At 52.5% G+C, this 18,335-nt stretch overlaps 2 protein-coding genes across 4 annotated transcripts; one reads left to right on the top strand and one right to left on the bottom strand.

Annotated features, from left to right (window-relative positions):
* Window positions 1-3,220: 3,220 nt before the first annotated feature.
* VAMP1 (vesicle associated membrane protein 1) lies at window positions 3,221-10,109 on the top strand. Of its 2 annotated transcripts, none has more exons than XM_067695525.1 (5): window positions 3,221-3,655; window positions 6,351-6,477; window positions 6,678-6,836; window positions 7,511-7,562; window positions 7,763-10,109. In XM_067695525.1, coding segments are annotated over exons 1-5 (462 nt in total). In that variant the 5' UTR covers window positions 3,221-3,653; the 3' UTR covers window positions 7,885-10,109. The 2 variants fall into 2 exon arrangements, with proteins under 2 accessions (XP_067551626.1, XP_067551624.1); XM_067695523.1 differs by having other exon boundaries at window positions 3,264-3,655; window positions 7,958-10,109.
* Window positions 10,040-18,317, bottom strand: TAPBPL (TAP binding protein like). 2 transcript variants are annotated; one of them, XM_067695520.1, is made up of 7 exons: window positions 17,780-18,317; window positions 16,791-17,009; window positions 16,369-16,641; window positions 13,566-13,910; window positions 12,637-12,939; window positions 11,389-11,472; window positions 10,040-11,197 (listed from the first exon to the last, which is right to left on the bottom strand). In XM_067695520.1, exons 1-7 carry the CDS (start codon window positions 17,838-17,840, stop codon window positions 11,154-11,156), a joined length of 1,329 nt encoding a protein of 442 aa, XP_067551621.1. In that variant the 5' UTR covers window positions 17,841-18,317; the 3' UTR covers window positions 10,040-11,153. The 2 variants fall into 2 exon arrangements, with proteins under 2 accessions (XP_067551621.1, XP_067551622.1); XM_067695521.1 differs by having other exon boundaries at window positions 16,791-17,006.
* Window positions 18,318-18,335: the final 18 nt, after the last annotated feature.

The following is an 18,335-nucleotide window of genomic DNA, read 5'->3' as shown; positions in this document are numbered from 1 at the left end:
TGTCTCCTATGCCACAGTGGCACCCTATGAGGTCACCATGCCTAAATTCAACTTTTAAGCAAACGCCCTCAAGGCAAAACAAGCTTCAGTGCTCAATTTACCTCTCCAGGTACCAGCTTTCACTTAGTTTTTTGGTCCTTAAATAGTCTATTTTCTTGCCAGTTTACACAAATGCATTTTTTAAATGATCTATTAGGCAAAGGACCTAGAATAGCTAAACCCATTTTGAAAAAGAACAATAAAGTGGGAAAAATAATTCTACCTTATATTAAGGTTTACCATAGCCACAGTAATTAAGATAGCATGTTATTGGCAGAAGGACAGACACATAGGTCATGGATCTGAATAGAAAACCCGGAAACAGACCTGCACAAATATGCCCAACTAATTTTTGACAAAAATGCAAAACAATTCAATGGAGGAAGGATTGCTTTTTCAACAAACAGTCCTGGAGCAATTGAACATCCATTGACAAAAAAAAGGAACCCCGACCTAAACGTCACACCTCATACAACAATTAACTCAAGATGGATTATGGACTTACATATGAAACAAAACTGTACAACTCTTAGAAAATAAAATAGGAGAAAATTATGAGACTCTAGGGCTAGGCAAAGTGTGACATCAAAAGTGATGCATTAAAGGACAAGTTGATAAATTGGATCTTAAAATTAAGAACGTTTCCTCTACAAAAGATTCAGTTAAGAGGATGAAAAGACAAAAGACAGACTGGGAGAAACCACTTATCTGACAAAGTACTTTATCTAGAATATTTAAGGAATTGTTAAAACTCAAAGGTAAAAGAAATGAACAAGCCAATTAGAAAATGGGCAAAAGACATGAACAGATCTTTCACCAAAGAGGATATATAGATGGCAAATAAACACATTAAAATATGTTCAACATCATTAGCCATCAGGGAAAAACAAAAATTAAATCCACAATGATATATCACTAAATAACTATCAGGATGATTAAAATTTTTTTTAAAAAAGTGACAACAACAAATGCTGGTGAGGATGTGGAAAAACTGGATTCCTCATGTGTTGCTGGTGGGAATCTAAAATGGTGCCGTCATTCTGGAAAAGAGTTCGGCAATTTCTTATAAAACTAAATATGCAAAATTACCTTATTACCCGGTAATTGAACTCTTGGGCATTTATTCTAGAGAAATGAAAATTTATGTTCATGCAGAACTGTACATAAATGTTCATAGCAGCTTTAATTTGTAATAAGCCCAAACTGGAATCAGCCCAAATGTCTTTTAAGCAGGTAAATGGTTAAACAAATTGTGGTATATCTGTACCACGGAAATACTACTCAGCAATGAAAATTATTTATACACACAACTTGAGTGGATCTCGAGGATATTTTAAAAAAAAGCCAATCTTAGAAGGTTATAGACTGTCTGAGTCCATTTATATAACAGTCTTGGAATAAAGGTATAGAGATGGAGAACAAATTAGCAGTTGCCCAGGGTGCGGGATCGGGGTGGGTGTGGCTATACAGGGATAGCACAAGGGAGCCTGGTAGTAATATAATAGTTCTGTAACCTGATTGTGGTGGTGGTTACAGGAATCTACACACACATTGCATAAAACTACACACACACACACACACACACACACATGCACACACACAAATGCATGTAAAAGAGGCAACATCTGAATAAGCTCTGTGGATTGTACCAATGTCAATTTCCTGGTTTTAATATTGTACTGTAGCTAAACAAGATGTTACCATTGGGGGAAACTGGGTGAAGGGGTACAGGGGAACCGCTCTGTACTTTTTTTTTTTTGCAACCTCATGTGAATCTGGTGGCCATTTAGCCATTCATGCTGCCTGAAACAATTCCTTCCATTCTGTTTGTCTTTGAGGGTTTATAATTTGTTTTCAGTATTTACCAATTTTCATTTTGATGTAGTTTCAGAAGGGGCATGCGATAAACACATATGATCAATACACTGTGTTTCTAATTGTTTAAAGGTTTTAAGCAGGGTTGTAACATTTGGGTAGACCACCCTGGTGGTTTCTTAGAGGATGGTTATAAATGAGGGCAAGATGAAACAGAAAGATATTATATTTCATTAATTTTAAGAGGCACTTTTTTTTTTTATTTTAACATCTAAATTGGGATGTTTGACTATAACTATTAGCCAGAACAGTCATACTGTATTTGTCACACTGGCTCATAAGAATCAAACTTTGCCAAATGGGTGTCTGAGGCTTGGAAGAAAATTCCAGAGACAGAAAAGGAGCATTCCTTTAAGAAATGCTGCATCACCAAAGCCCCTGATGGCATGCACAGAGGACTACATGTGTGGAAATAATGCACATGAGTAAAAAAAATGAATCATAAGAGTCAGTGTCTGAATGTGAAGTTTTATGAACACTGTTACCATGTTACTCTTTTCTGTTTTCCTTTTTATGTATTTTCACGAGAGTGAAGTATGATAAAAATCTACATTTATAGACACCTGCACTTTAAATAAATATAAAATAAAAATTCGAAGTGATAAGAAAGCATTATGTCACAGTTGATTTGCTACCTTTTAACTTATCGGGACATAAAATAATAGTTGTACAACCGAGGGCGTCCAGGTAAGGGATAATAATCTGAAGCAGGACAGTGAGACGAGGGGAGAATCCTTGAAATGCTAAGAAGGAAAAGTTGAACTATTAGAGGACAGGTAAAGATGAACGGGGAGGAAATCTACAATAGTTTCCAGGTTTCTGGTTTGGGCAACTGAATCGATGTAGTAAGCTACCTGGGAGGGTTAGGAGGAGCAGGTTTGGGGAGGGGGAGTTAAAATTAGGATACACTGCGTGAGGGGCTGGTTGGCTGTGTAGAACGGATGAACGGAGCTCTCGTATTTACTTTGGCCACGGGAGCCTGCGGCTCTGCCTTGATGGATTCAGCCTCCTCAGAGCTGTCAAAGGCGGGGAGGTGGGGTGGAGGCCGGCCAGGTCCGAGCGCCAGCGCAGTGCCTAGACTACCGAACCTCCGCCGCTCCCCGGGCTCCAGAGTCCAGGCCATAGCGAGCCGGAGCCCGCCCCCGCCCCCGCCCCCGCCCCCGCCCCCGCCCACCGCTGTCAGCGGAAGCGGCGTGATTGGCTGGAGACGCCGGCGCCGGCGGCCGCGAGCGGGCCCGGACTTAAGGAACTGCTTAGCGATTGGCTGGGAGGCACCAAAAAGGCCTAATTCAAATTGTTGGAGCCGCCCTTCCAGGGAGCGGGCGCTTAGTTCCACCCCGCCCCGTCGCTTAGTTAGACAGGTACGCAAACCAGAGCTGTATTGATCAGATCCTTCCGGCACCGCTCCTTACCCGAGTCAGGATGAGAAGAGAGCTGTGACTGGCAGATTTTCAGGGGCGGGCACTCTAGGCCTTATCCGGGCTTCGCTTCGGGACTGGCACCTGTCCTGGGCGTGGATTGGGCCGCAGCGTTGTCAGCGTGATCTGGGGGCGCGGCCAGCGCTAATAAAGACGAGCCGGGGCTGCAGGTGCAGTCAGTTCCACCGCAGCTAGAGCTCCGAGTGGCGGTCTGGAAGCGGAGCTCGGCGGTGCGGTCGGCTTCACCGCAGTGTTCCCCGGCCGGGTGTCTCGCCGAAGCCTCGGGAGAGGAGACGGACCTCTCCTCCTTCTGTCAGAGACATGTGAGTTGACCCTGGTGTGGGGGGCGCGACACCTTGCCAACTCTCACCCCTTGCCAACTCTCACCCCAGCGCCGGACTCTGCGGGACCGAAAATGGCGCATTGCAGCAGCTGCGGCGACGCGGGGAACCACCGCCGCGCGCCGTCCGCAGGCCGAGCCACCCCCGGGGAGGGGAGGCAGCACCCCATTCCTGCACCAGCCGCAGCCGGCACCCCATGGGCGGGGCAGGGGCGCGGGGGTCCCACATTCATTGCCCCCTCTCCTCTCACCTGCGGGGCTCCTCAGTCGAGTCTCGGGTGAAGGTGGGGCGCGGAGACACCCGGGAGGGGGCTCCAGGCCCTTTCTTGTCGTTGATTGAAGCTGTGCTTGGGGCCTCTGGAAGAACAGTCATGGGTGCACCTGCCAGTTAGTAACTTGGGTTGCTCTGCAGTCTCTAGCTTTGTGTACGCCCCTCACCCCGACCGTGACGAGTAGCCCCCGCTCTAGGTAGTGAGCAAAGCTCCAGAAACTTATCTGCCAGTTCTTCGGCGCCAGGTGAGCAGCTCACAAAGACTCAAGGGGCAGTGGCGTGTGATTCCAAGCGTCCATTCATCCCAAGGCCACCCGTATAGGAGTTTTCCTGTCATTGAGTCTTAGCCAAGTACTTGGAAGAGAAATAGAGCTAAGGATCCCCCCCTCCCCTCGCCGCCACCTTCCCTCAGTACATTCAATTTAGTCTCTAATCATCAATTTAGTCATCTGACCATGGTCACCGCATCCCAAGATCCTGAGGGAGAACTATAGCTAGACAAATGAAGAACTTCCCTTTCTTTCTTGGAGTCCTGGCCTGGTCCTAGATGTATTTGTGTTGCTTCTCTTGGTGACTAAAAGGGAAAAGATTTACTTACGTTACATAAGGGTTATAACTATCCCCGGATATGTTACTCCTGCGTGTTCCCAACTCCCAAGAAGTAATAAGTGAAATGGTCCCTTCAAATGCTTTATAACGATTTCCCTTTTTCTCTATTTGATTTCTACAGTTTTAACTGTATATGATATTCTATGCGTTTTGGCCAAGCCCTAGGATTCCTTGTGTTTTCATTTTGGGAGGGGGAGCCTCTTCAGTTGACCGGTTCCCAGTAGCATCTATGTGGGATGAAAGGAAGGAGATGGGGAAACCGTGGTGACTAGAAGGGCATCACGAGGTCTCTGACCTTAATCTTGTCATTGGTGCCACCAGCCTGGACTGCTTCCAAGACCAAACACTGGCTACTTCCTACTCCTTGAATTTTCCACTTTCACCAGAGAACTAGATTGTGTGGCACAGTAGTAGCATAGGAGTCTGGTGGCCGCCATAGTGTTGTATCTTTCCTTTGCCTCCTTTGTGCCTTAAAGGGCAATGGGAAAGCAATTCTTTTAGCCAAGATGAGTCAGGTGTAATCTGCTAGTATAACCTCTCTGAAGGGTTATTCTCTTTTGAGACTGAAATTTACTTACTTAGAGAGGAGGAACTTCTGGGTATTAGTTCTATTGTGAGTAGTCAAGGCTTTTCCTTTTTGGTGACTTTCTGATGGTTTCATCCGTAGTGCATTTACTCTTGGACTGCTCCTATGAGGTAGGCTTTGTGAGATTCTGCTTCTGTTTGAGGAGTTCTTATTGTAATTTCTTTTCTCTATCAAATTGCAGAGATCTCTCTCCTACCTGTGACTTCTTCCTTGGCAGGGAAAATCTCATGCCTTAGGTTAGACTTCAGGGAATTCTTGAGAAGGTGAATTTAGCTTCCATGTGTTGGGACGTGGAGAGGAGTTTATTTTGAGAATCCCACACTGGATTATTCTCCCCTAAGGCTAAGGGAAAGGGAGTACGGTCTCTGTGCCTAGCAGTGTAAACCAAGATTTCTAGTTGGGACATCAGGAGCTAGGAGAGTCTCCTGAGACTGGATGCCAAATCTAAAAAAGGAAGGGACAGGCTGTCTCTGGTGCATGTACACTGAGGACCATTTCCAATATTTTTGCTCCCTGTCTATGCTCTTGGAACACTTTCACAATTGACACAATTGCTTTGGGCCCCAGTTCTATCTAAGTGAAACCCCAGTCTTCTCTGCCCAAAAACAAAGCAAGCAAACAGTCCTGACTCACTGCAACTACAGAGGCCTTTGGTGATTCTCCAAGTCGTCCTTACAGTGGCCACGATATACTAATCATTGCATGAAACAACCAATAACTGGCTCCCCTTCAGCAGAGTCTGTCAGCTTGGCCTTTCTTTTTATATTCAGACTTTGCAAAAAAAGAGTTGTTCAGTCTGTAAGCTTGTCCTGAGTGTTGAGTTTTTTTTGTAGGTAATTCTCCTGGATTGGAGTTTTCCAGTTTGACTTCATGTGAAAAAGGCTTCCGGGAGGCAGAGAAATGCCATTTAAGCCAAGACTGGCCCACTTGTCCCTGTGGCCATTGTGCCAGAGGATGTGTTTGAGTTTGGGTCAGAGGATAGCCCAAACGAGAGCTCTTGATGCCACCCTGGATGTCGCTGAGCCCCATCTGTTACAGGATCTTTCATCTTTTGCTTTGGACCTCTGTGCTGCATCTCCCCACTTGGTATTGCCAAGGAGCTGGAATCCCTTCTACTTGCATATAGCCGTATCACCCTTGCTTTGGTGATAGGGGTGAGAACGTATGTGATTCCTTTCTTGTCTTGGTCACTCTGTGCACTTCTCTCCGCAGGTCTGCGGCAGCTCAGCCACCCACCGAAGGGGCAGAAGGGGCTGCCCCAGGTGGGGGTCCCCCTGGCCCTCCTCCTAATTTGACCAGTAACAGACGACTACAGCAGACCCAGGCACAAGTGGAGGAGGTACGTGGATAGCTTTTTCTCTAAGGGTTTCCAAGTCATGGAAGTTGGGAAACTTCTCTTTAAATAAACTTCTCTTTATCTAGAGGGGCAGCTAAAGGTTCCGGGAGACAGGGTACCCCTTAGAGTTAGGCAGGGCAGACTTGCTGTTCTCTCCCCGGCTCTGGGGGAGCTTAGCCGCTTTGCTCCTGCGCCCTGCTCAGGTGGTGGACATCATGCGTGTAAATGTGGACAAGGTCCTGGAGAGGGACCAGAAGCTGTCAGAGCTGGATGACAGAGCCGACGCTTTGCAGGCGGGCGCATCACAATTTGAGAGCAGCGCTGCCAAGCTAAAGAGGAAGTATTGGTGGAAGAACTGCAAGGTGAATGTTCTTGTCCTTTCCCCCTTATTTTCCTGGGTCTCAACACATAGGAGGCGGGAAAACCCTCAGGTTCCACAATCCTTCCCTCTCACGATCTGTGCCCTGCAGGACTCTTGGGAGGCAATCTGGGAAGCCTCCTTCTTGAGCTGCATTACCCGAATTGGCCACCAGGGTACGCTAAAGTGCTCAGAACCACTAACTGAGGGCCAGGGGAGACCTTGAGGAGTTTGGAGGGGTTAGTCCAGCTGCCTTTTCTCAAAGGACCCCGGGAAAAATTCTTACCTGACCCTTCCTGAGATACACCGACATCGACACAATGGCTGGGGTAGCTATATATTTAAATACCTGCAGCTTTTGGGAATGAGCTGGACACTTTTTGATGAAGAACGAACCAGTTGACTAAAGATGTGAAGTCTGCACCTGCTCTGGCGTTCCTTTAAAAGCCCCCGGGCAACAGGAACTAGGAGACAAGGAGCAAGCTGCAGACCCTCTCGTGTTTCTGAGAAGCTCCAGCTGTGGTGCAGGGGTTACTGTCTGATGGGGAGCACGAGGGGTTGGGAGGCCTTCAGCTGTCCTGGGGGGCGTGTGGCTTCTTCCGCCGTCCGAGTCCCTGGTCCTGGCTCCTGCCTCCTTCCCCAAATCCAAGGGCTTGTTTTTTGTCAATGTCTCCTCAGATGATGATCATGCTGGGAGCCATCTGTGCCATCATCGTGGTAGTTATTGTAAGTAAGTATCGCTGAGGTTGCTGGTTGGGGTGAAGAGGTGGGAAGGTCCCGGCGTCACCTGCCTGCCTGCCTGCCTGCCTGGGGAGTGGGGCTGCTCTGACTGAGGTATGGAGATCGTGGCCAGGGAAGCACCATCTGGTGCGGGAGGGCGGGAGGGCAGAGGTGAGGGACCTCCTCGGTGGACAAGCCTTCACTCTGCAGGACTGTGGGGGAAGGTCGTGGCTCCTGTTCTGAGCAAGTGGGCTGTGCTTCTCCTCACTGGCTTGGGTCAGAGGGAGACCGTGGGGATGGGACACCTACAACTACACCTGAATGTCCAGTAACCTGATGTAATTTGCCCTCTTGTTTTCTCCTCTTTCTCTTTTCCATCTGGGACTTCCTGACTCCTGTGTCCAGTCTACTTTTTTGCTTGAGAATGTGCCACCCCTTCCCTGTTCTCCATTGCCATCCAAACTCATGTCCCTGCCCTGCTGTTTCTCCCCAGAACTTCCCCATCTGCCTTCCTCCATCCCAGCCCTGCTTCTCCATCGCCCACTCCTCCCCTCGTGTTGCTTTCATTTGCGCTCTGTCCTGCGACACTGGAAATGCTGCTTGTGGTGCAGTCTTGAATTAACTACCCGAAGAACAACAGCTGGGATCTCCTTCCTACCCTCTCATGTTCTCTCAGGTTCCCCCAAAGACAAAAGGAGTTGGAGGCCAAGGGATGGGGAAAGGGGTGTAGCTGAGGTGACGTGCTCAAGAAGGGGCCAAGACTGGGACGAGGAGAAGAGTGTTGTGCCCATGGTGTTGCCAGAAAAGGCCAGGCTGCTGGCCGGAGGAGGCTGGGAGCAGCTGGGAGGATGCCCCCTCACCTCTCCTGTGCCAGGCCTGCAGAGGAGCCTGGGCCAGGCCCAAAGTCCAGCTTGGTCCTGGTGCAGGACTCTTTTAGAAAGTCAAACCTGTTTTTCACAGTTATTTCCCATCTGTTAGTCCAAGATCTATGTCTTCAGGGATCTTACAACCTTTTACTTTGTCCTCCAGAGACCTGGAGAACACGTATTAATAGCAAAAATATCAGGACTCTCGTTCCCATCCTAGAAACAGTCCCACAAGCTCATACCTGGAAGGGGCTCTTGTCCACGTTTTCTACAGCATTCTGTATTGCTCGTGAAGGCATCAAATAATTTCATTTAGCCAAAGTTTGAGCCTCTCAATTTTAGTTACTGGCATAGATAATGAGAGAATGCCCGTTAGTTATAGAGAAACAGCGAGTCAAGGGCCTAATCTGAAAATACCAAGCTTGGAGGAAGCCACTTCTCACCCTCTTGTTACAAGCGTCCTGTACCTCCCTTGCTGTTGATGGAAGAGGATGAGATGTCGGAGGGTAGGAGCCCTGGACCCTCTGGGAGCCCTTCCCCCGACACCACCCCTGTGTACTTGCCAAAGGCAGGGCTGAGGAGAGAGGCCCTTCCTGAGGCCCGGCCGCTCCTGAGCGGTGGGAGTCCGGTGCCCCCGCCAGCCTTGGGGCGGACGTGGAGCCGTCAGCAGACGGGCCTGCTTGTTGACTGCTGTGCCACCACGGCGCCTTCTCGTCTGGAGCGGCCCCTCTGTTCTTCCAGCAGTACGTTCCCCTTCCAAAGCACCCCTGAATTCCCTTTGCCTTCCTCCTCTTTGCATGGTTTGTGGCACAGACAGTGGGACCTGGGGATGGAGCTGCTCAGCCTGTCTCGGGGGCCAGTGCTGGGTTTCAGGAAAGGGCACTCAGTGGGACAGACCCCGGTGAGAGGGGAGGAGGGCCGGCTGGGAACAGAACGGGGACTGCCCCCCGTTCCTTCGTTCCTTCCGTCCACCAGTCCACCAGCAGGAGGCGGCTGGGCCAGGCTCGCTTTCCACGCAGCAGCATTTCGTTCCGCAAAACCATCCTTCCTCTCCCTTGGCCCTGTTCCCACATTCCCTTCGTCCTGCCCCAGGGCGGGACGGAAGAGCTGGACGAAGGCAGTCTCTGTACCCTCCTAACGGCCAGAGGCCCCTCGAAGGCCTCCACCCTCCTCTGGGCTCCCCTTGCCTAATGCAGGGGGTCACCGCTGGAGAAGAACCACCACTGTCCTCGATGTGTCCCAAGCCTGGAGCAAATCCGCCCTCTTGGCCCGCCCCGTCACAGGAATCACTTCTGCGTTTCTGTGCCATCTGTCCCAGGTGTAGTTGGCTTTGCTCTTCTGGGGACGGTAGCCCTTCTACTCTCTTTCTCACCCTGCCCTGTACCCCCCTCTTCTGTGTCTTTGCCGCCCCCCTTCCCTCCCACCACCCATGTGCATGAGCAAATATGCAACTAAGCCTGGGGCTTGGCAGTCACGCGAGGCCGGGTCTCCTCGGCCCCTCTTGGGTTTGCCGTGGGACGATGTGGCGTCCCCACTGTGTCTGTCATCCCCTCTCTGTCTTTTTTTCTAACCCCAATCTCCTACTTGTACAGAAATAACAGCTGTACTTCCACCAAAGGCATGTGGCGTATTTACCAATTTCCTGTATTCTGAACAAAGGCAAAACAACAATACAACTTCCTACCACTAAACCGACTCGGCTGTTGTTTGGGTTGGGGTGAGTGCAGCAGGGCGGAGGCGTCTTGTTTCTCTCTGGTTCCTTTCTGATGGTGCCCTGCGCCGGAAGGGTGGCTTACGGGTGCTGTCGGTCTTCTCGAGATTCCACAGCTGGGTGCTGGCAGAGGAAGTGGTCTCCGCTCTCAGCCTCTGTGCCCGAAGCAGCCCAGCTCTTCAGGTGTGGGTGACAGGAAGCCACGGCAGGAAGCTGAGCGGGCATCTCACGGACAGACACCCGCAGATCTTCTTAGACATCTGCCGCCTCCCCCCTCCAGGTCCTGGGCCAGGCCCTGAGGAGGCCCCCAGGGGACACGCTCTGCTCCCCACCGTCCCCATGCGTAGCCATCTTCTGCCAAGTCCCACTGTGCTGACCAGGCCCGTTTGAAAATGACTGAAAGGGGAGCTCTGTCCCCTGCGGCCAAGGCAGGGGTGTGTGCAGGTGTCCTGAAATGCCCAGCAGCTGTCCAAAGGTACAGGAGCTTAACGGCAGCTCAAGGTTACCCTGAGCGACTGTGGGGGGGGGGCCCAGGGCCGCCTCTGAGGGTCTTCGTTTCACACCTCAAGCACTTTGCCAGCCAAGCGGCGGGGCGGGCCCCAGTGTGAGGAAAGACAGGAAAGTGGAAAAGCTTTGCTTCTGAGGACATGAGGGCTTTTACTGGGACAGAGTTCAACGATTGTGCGTGGCCCTCCAACCCCCATCCTGTTCCACTGTCCCTCATCCGCTCCTTTCTTAATTTTTTTCTGCTATATTGTTCCTACCACCGCGCCTCAAACCTGGCTCATGTTTTAACCTCCACCCAGACCTCCTGCCTTCCTGCCACCCTCTCACCTCTTCACGCTTTCTCCCTTGGGTGTATCAGCCCAGGGCATGCAGTGAAGGAAGGCAGAGGCCTGCAGAAATCCAGCGCCACAGTCAGTGATCTGTGCCTTCTTCGTATCTTTCTCGGGGCCTCTTTGAGCTCTGGGACTCAGCTTCTGGGAGAATGTGACTCTCTCTTATATCTAAGGCAGGAGAGTGGCTACCCGGAGTGCCTCGGGGTCCTGGCAGGCCTTGGTGAGGTAGCTAGGAGATAACGGGAGGGAAGGAAGTTGGTGTCAGGGGGGGTAAGCCCAGGAGCTGGGGGCTGGGGGGCCAGCTGGAGCTCTGGATGCTTGCGTTTCATCCCTGGTCTGGGTGTGGCGGCACTTAGAGCAGCTGGTCTCCAAGTGAGTTCGGTCAGGGCCAGAGCCAAGGGTGCGCAGGCTCACTCTTACCTTGGCGTCTCTGCAGTCCCAGGAACAGCAGTGCCAGGAGGAAGAGGCTGCTGGCAAAAAGGACTCCAAAGGCCGTCCTCTGCTCTGTAGGGGACAGAGGTGTGGACGGGGATCAGTGGCGGGAACCATACTGAGCCCTCATGTGCAGCGTCTGCCCCGGCAGAAAGGACAGGGCGCGCGCGCCTGCGTTCAAGCGTCCCTGGCCGAGGAGCTCCCATCAGCTGTTTTCCTGCTCTCACCCAGGAACCAGCACACGGTGGCGCTGGGGCCTGCTCGGTGGACGTCCGTGTGTCACTCCACACAGAATCCTCTACCTCTTCCCACCTCAGGACAACTTTTTTTCAAACGGCTTTGCACGGGAGATTTAGTTTAGATTAGCTGGTGGTAGTTAAACTGGAATTGTGTAAACCACTGGGAATGATGTAAGCTGAGGCAAAACCCCAGTTTCGGGGAAGCTTACAGTCTCATGAGACACCAAGTAAGGCATTTCGAGGTGCCGACTCTTTATGGTGTAGGACCTTTCGAAGACATTCTGTGGCCTCGGGATGAAGTTCCCGCTTGAAGGCCTGCTGTTATCTGCCCATCAGTAGCAGGAGCGGGGTTGAGGCTGTAGGGGAATCGCCTATTTTCCACATTTTCTGTTTGACCATTTCCTAGGCAGGTGACCTTGGGCAAATTACTGAACCTCTGCAAGTATCAGTTACTCATCTCTAAGATGGGAGGAGTGAGGACCTGTGGAGGCCCACATCTGAGAGCTCAGTGCCCTGCTGGCTTGACGCAGACGCTCAGCGAACACCATCACCTCTCAAGCTTCACGGCCACAGCCCCCTTTCCCCACGCACCCTTGCCTCTAGCCGTGCAGGCCCCCCAGTTCTTTCTAGCCTGTTTGATAATGAGGCCTTCACACATGACGTCCCTTCGGTCCTGGTGTTCCCTGCCCCTGACCCAGCTCAGCCGGCTTGCAGGCCTCCCCTGGGTCATCTTCCCTGACTGCCTAGTCTGTCCCTCCCACTGGGCTAAGCTCCTCGAGGGCAGGATGAGGAATTGTTCAGCCTTGGTCTCCAGCTCTCAGCAGTGCCTGGTACCCCAGAACTCGGGGGGTAATAAAGTCTTGGAGGACGGGGTGGGACCTCTGGAGGCTGTCACCTTGGGAAAGAAGCAGCCGACACTGTGGGAAGCAGAACAAGGCCAGAGGGCAGGAGCCGTGAGCCCAGGTGTGGTGGTGGGGAAAGGAGGGCACTCCCATACCTGGTGGGGCAACCCAGGTGTTGGCCCCCAGGGGCTCCTGCAGGGAGACGTGGGTGACTTGGCAGGTGTAAGTGGCACCCACAGAGCCAGGCTCTGCCGTCAGGGAGGAGGAGATGCTGTAGGTGCCTGCCATGCTCTGCCGGAGGTTGGAGAAGGAGGCACCAGAGACTGGGGCCGGGGCTCCACCCAGCTCCTCCCGGATCCACGTCACAGTCACATCCAGAGGGTAATAGCCAGTGACACTGCAGAGGAGGGTGGGCGGCAGAGCTTCGCTCGCCAAGCTCAGTCGTACTTTGGGGGCAGCTGGAAGAGAGGAGGAGAAGTAAAATCCCACAGGCATCACCGGGGCAGCAGAGGGGCCTAGAGCCTTCTCCTGCTGCACATAAGAGCAGGCTGTGGAGGTGGAAGTCCCCTCCTCAGTGAGGTGGCAGGCGGCGGGGGGACAGTGGTGGTGAGGGGCCTGCCTGGATGCACGACATAAGGGGGTAGGATTCCCACAGGTAACTGAAAAACAACAGCAAAACCAACTAAAGGTTGGCTTGCTTCTTAGCATCACCACAAGCCAGTGATGTTAGAGGCTGTCCTGTTGAGACAGGCCTCCCGGTCGGGCCGCTCCCACGCCTCTCCTCGCTTTGCTACTGCTCCTCCTTTGGACGTGGCCCAAAAGGACGGGGGTGACTGGAGGCAGCCGGCCAGTGCGGGGCAGCAGGATCCTGGGCTGGGAAACTTCTCAATGGAATTATCTAGAGCCCGACGGGAAACTCCACCTGATGCCATCTGCGCTTCTAGGATGCAGACGGCATTCAGGCTGTGGGAATGCAGTCTGCCTCTCAGGAAAGCGCCCTTGTGTTTGATCCCATTCTGGAAGACACTCTCAATAGGTACATCCCTTTCCCCCTCTTCCCGACATAACTGAGTCCTGGCCTCACCTTGGACGTTGAGCTGGATGATCTGTTGAGCTCGGTACAGGGAGGTTGTGATCTCGCAGATGTAGGTCCCCTCATCCTTCAGAGTGAGGCTGGGTAGGGTGAGGGAGGCGTCCCCAGCCATGAGCAGCTGCTGAGGCTCCAGGGTGGCGCCCTCCCGCTTGGCCTGCCCCTGCCCCTGCCCCGTGGCCCAGCGGTACACCAGGTGGCCACTGCCCTTATGCTGCCGGTGCCACTCCACGCTGGTGATGCCCAAGCCTGGTGCCATGGAGAAGCCACAGTGCAGGGAGGTTGAGGACCCCAGCAGGAGATTCAGGGACGGGGTCTGTGTTGTCACCTGGAACTCCACTGTGGGAGAAAGAGGGTGATTGTGGGCCGCTCTCTCCTTGAGGCCACCTGATCTCTGAGCTGTGGCAGGCTCGGGGTGTGTTGAGAGGCAGCATGCATGCGTGGTACTCTTAACCATTTTGGAGTCACTTACCCCTTGCACAATCTGATGAAAGTTACAGACCAGGCAAATACATATGCAAAATTATGGCTTACTGGGACTTCCCTGGTGGTCCAGTGGTAAAGAATCCACCTTCCAATGCAGGGGACGCAGGTTCGATCCCTGGTCGGGGAACTAAGATCCCACATACTGTAGGGCAACTAAGCCCACGTGCCACAACTACAGAGCTCGCGTGCCTCAATGAGAGAGCCTGAGTGCTGCAAACTACAGAGCCCACGCGCCCTGGAGCCCACGTGCCACAACTAGAGACAGAAAACCTGCATGCCGCAACTTGAGAGAAGCCCACGCACCACAACGAAGATCCCGCATGCCTCAACGAAGACCCCGCATCCTGCAACTAAGACCCAATGCAGCCAAAAAAATAAAAGAAAAAATTTTATATAAATTTATAAAAAATTTTGGGTTACTGTTGACCCTCAGGTTAAGAACTACTGGAGTGGCTTCCCTGGTGGCTCAGTGGTTAAGAATCCGCCTGCCAATGCAGGGAACATGGGTTCGAGCCCTGGTCTGGGAAGATCCCTCATCATGCGGATCAACTAAGCCCATGCGCCACAACTATTGAGCCTGCACCCTAGAGCCCGCGAGCCACAACTATTGAGCCTGCACGCCTAAAGCCCGTGCTCCGCAACAAAAGAAGCCACCGCAATGAGAAGCCCCCGCTTGCCGCAACTAAAAGAAAGCCCGCGCGTAGCAACGAAGACCCAACGCAGCCAAAAATAAATTTAAAAAAAAAAGAGCTACTGGAGTTGCAGTCAGCTTTCAGAAGCCCGGCTCTTCCATTTAACTCCCTCTTTGGCCTGGGCAAGCCCCTCAGTGTTGCCGACCTCATCTGCTTAGAGCAAGGCTGCTGAGGAGACTAAAGGAGACAGAGCTTAAATACACAGTGGTGGTGTGTGAGCCAAACGTGCTGAACCCCAGACTAATGAGGAAACAATCGGACAGGTCCCAATGCTGGGACATCTACAAGGCAGTGGCCCGGCCTCAAAATAGTTCAGGCTCTGAAGACTGTTCTGGAGTAAAGGAGGCTGAAGGGACGGGACAACTAAATACAACGTGCAATCCTTGTCTGAATCCTGGACTTCAAAAACCAAACCAAACCCCCCAAGGCTATAAAGAACACTACGAGGGCAATTGGAGAAGTTTGAATTTGGACTTCATATTTGATAGTAGTATTGTATCAATTTTAAAATGCCTTAAGTATGACAATCAGGGGCGGACCCAGCCATGGTGGGGGAGGTGAGGATGGTCCGCCCTGGCAGGCAGGCAGGAGTGTTTGATCACTGACATGGTTCATAACTGCCAGTGTAGGCTGACGGTGAGGATACGTTCGTCCATTATCTGCATACTGCACCCCCCTTACTGCCTGCACCCCGGGTAGACCACTCCCCACCTTGGGTTGCTGCCGAGGCGATGGTGTTATGATTATGGAGAACATTCATGTCTTTGGTTATAAACTAACACATGCTATGCATGGAAGCATTTGGGATGAAGTGTAGAGATGTCTGCAGTTTACTTTCAATTAGTTAAGCGGAGGGGAAGTGGAGAGAAGATGAGGGAGGGGGAAAGGATGTGCAACATGTTAACAACTGGTGAATCCAGGTGCACGGTATACAGGTGTTTATTATTCTTTCACCTTTTTCTGTAGGTTTGAAATATCCCAAAATAAATGGGGGCAATGCCTAGCTATGCTAGGACTATGGTTGACACTGGACAGACATGAGGACCCCTTTTTTGATGTAGCAGGATAAATTTAGGTTGGACCACAAAATAATCTGAGTGTTCTGAAGCTTTCTAAGGATACAAGGGTAGGCCCCTAATCTTCTCTGGATGTGGTTGTCTTTCTTGGAGGCAAAATATTGGATTCCATGAACTTTGGAGAAACCTATCATCATGTTCTCAATTTTCTGTGCCCTCTGAGATGTGCAAGGTTGGAGAGAGCAAGGATCAGGTTCTACTGATAGGAGATAATGAACAAATTCTGCGGGCCTGTGCTCTCCTCTCTCATCTTGACCAGGCTAGCTGTTCCCTGGGAAAAGCTGGCACTCTGCTCACTGAGACAGCTGTGGACAGCATATGCAAGTAGAGCATCACATGCCTTATTTCCTCAAGTCACCTGGCCAGGTGAAAATTATCCCCATTTGGGGTCTTTAGGAAGAAAGGACTGAGGCCTAGGGGACACCCTGAGATGACCAATGTGCACGGAGGTGGACTTGTCCCCTTCCTTCTCCTACTATTCCCCCATTTCTGACCCCTTTAAAAAAATTAAAACTTTCTTTCTGCTACTTTTCATTTTCTCACCTTCAGTCCGCACAGTCCCCTGGGGGCTCAGGGGCAGTTTCAGCATGGGATGCAAGACAGCCCCATTCTCAGCATCCCCAAGGGTCTTCATCACCATGGAGATACTAGGTCCCTCTCCAGGCACTAGCACGTTAGTGATGAACCAGGCTGCCGTCTCCACCGTGGCCTTGGGCCTGGCCTGGAGAAAATAGCGGGAGATCTCACAGGTCACCTCTTTGCCGCTGCAGTCAGCATGGAGCAAGGCCTCGGCCTGGGGAATCCGTATCAGGTTCACTGGGGGAGAAGAGGGCAGCACAGAGATGGAGCTGGATAGAGAACACCTGGGCTGATGGGAAGCAGGTGTGGGTGGGTGTCCTCGGGAACTGGGCTTAGGAACTGGAAGAAGCCCAGAAGGACTGGGACACAGGGTGGAGGGCTCTTACCTGAGGCCTCGAAGGTAATGAGTGGGTCGTCCTCGGCCAGTGTGCCCCCTTGGAAATCCGTGAGGCCTTCCAGCGAGCCGTCGTCCGGCACTGGCACCTGCTTCAGCACCAACAAGGCCTTCACCATGTTCTCACTGCTGGCGAAAGCTCCACGGTGCCCACCTTCCCCCATCAGGAAGCAGTCCAAGATCACGTCCACTGCCCGCCACTGCCTTTCTACTGCAGGGAACAGGCTGGGATGAGCACCCTCTTGCCCAGAAAGTTACTTCTATACTTGTCGAGTCATCAAGGGGTAATCTTCCCCGTTCCTAGCTGCCTCTGCGTCCAGCTCTGATCCTGTTTTACCCAGAACCAGCTTTCTGCGAAACACCTGCTTCTCCAGGTACATACTTCTTGGTGTGAATTATTTAAAGTCCTGATTTCCCTTGCTCAGAGGGATTTAAGAAGCTTATTTCCACCTATCAGTGGAAAGCTATCTCTTCAAAGGAATTCTCAGCAAAAGCATATAAATGAACAAAACTGCATTGGGAGAGGAGACGGGCTTGGATGCTAGGGCGTTGGCAGCCGTCTCAACTTCCCAGTCAGCCCCCAGGGGTCTGCTCGCTCCGTGCTTTTTACAGGTGGCCTTCCCCTCCCCCACCTCTGGGGAGCACCTACCCCGCTCCGTGATCTCCTAGCTAGGGGCCCCCCTTCCTCTCCTGAAGGTGTCCGCTCCCAGGCCAGCTCCCTCTCCTGTAGGCCAGGGGGCCCACCACATCCACCGAGGCGGCCCCTCATTCCTTCGTTTGGCCCTTTCCCCAGAGTTCTCAGTCTCTCTCCCCGGCACAACTGGTTCCTTCCGTTACCAGCCGCCCAGTCTTCCGCCTGCTGGGCTTAGAAGGCGATTGGAAGCCATTCCCGGCCCCTTTCCCCTTCTGCGACCTCGGGGAGGGTGGCTACCTGATGCTTCTTTAACCCGACACGCCCCACCAGCCAGCCCCGCGACTCACCGGCGTCTGCTGCCCCGGAGAGAGCCAAGCAGACCAGCAAGCACCACCCCTCGGAGCCCATGGGGGCTGCTCTCAGGCCCTCCTCCCCCGCCGCCCCTCCTCGTGCCCCGCGCCCGCCAGGTCCGGGCTGGAGAAGGGGCTCCAAACACGCCTGCCTGGCCGACCGCCTGGCCCCGTCAGTCCTCTCCGCCTACTTGGCTTTCGCTTTCACTTTGAGGAAGTGTCACCGAGGCTGCCTTGGCCTCCGGCTGAAGCCATTGGTGCTGGAGCCAGAGTCTGCTCACTGTTCTTTCCTTCCACCTTCTCCTCCGCAAAAAAAATCCCCCGGTGATTTCAGGACCTGACTTCACCGTGTGCGCCCTTTTGCTCCCGACCAGCCCCAAGAAAGTCGAGATAAGGGACGGGAGGCAGGGTGGAGGAAGGGAGGGACTGACAACAGACTCAGCTCCCAGGTAGCCGTGACCTTTCCCCACTTTCTGTAGGCGCCTTACCTGCCCGCCCCCGCCCCTGCCCCCGCCCCAACCCGCGTGTGCCCCAGCGCGCCTGCGCGGGAGAA

This window comes from Pseudorca crassidens, chromosome 11 (genome assembly GCF_039906515.1).
Source record: "Pseudorca crassidens isolate mPseCra1 chromosome 11, mPseCra1.hap1, whole genome shotgun sequence".
Classification (NCBI taxonomy): Eukaryota; Metazoa; Chordata; class Mammalia; order Artiodactyla; family Delphinidae; genus Pseudorca; species Pseudorca crassidens.
Note: the sequence above shows the minus strand (reverse complement) of the source record. Positions and strands in the feature narration are given on the sequence as shown.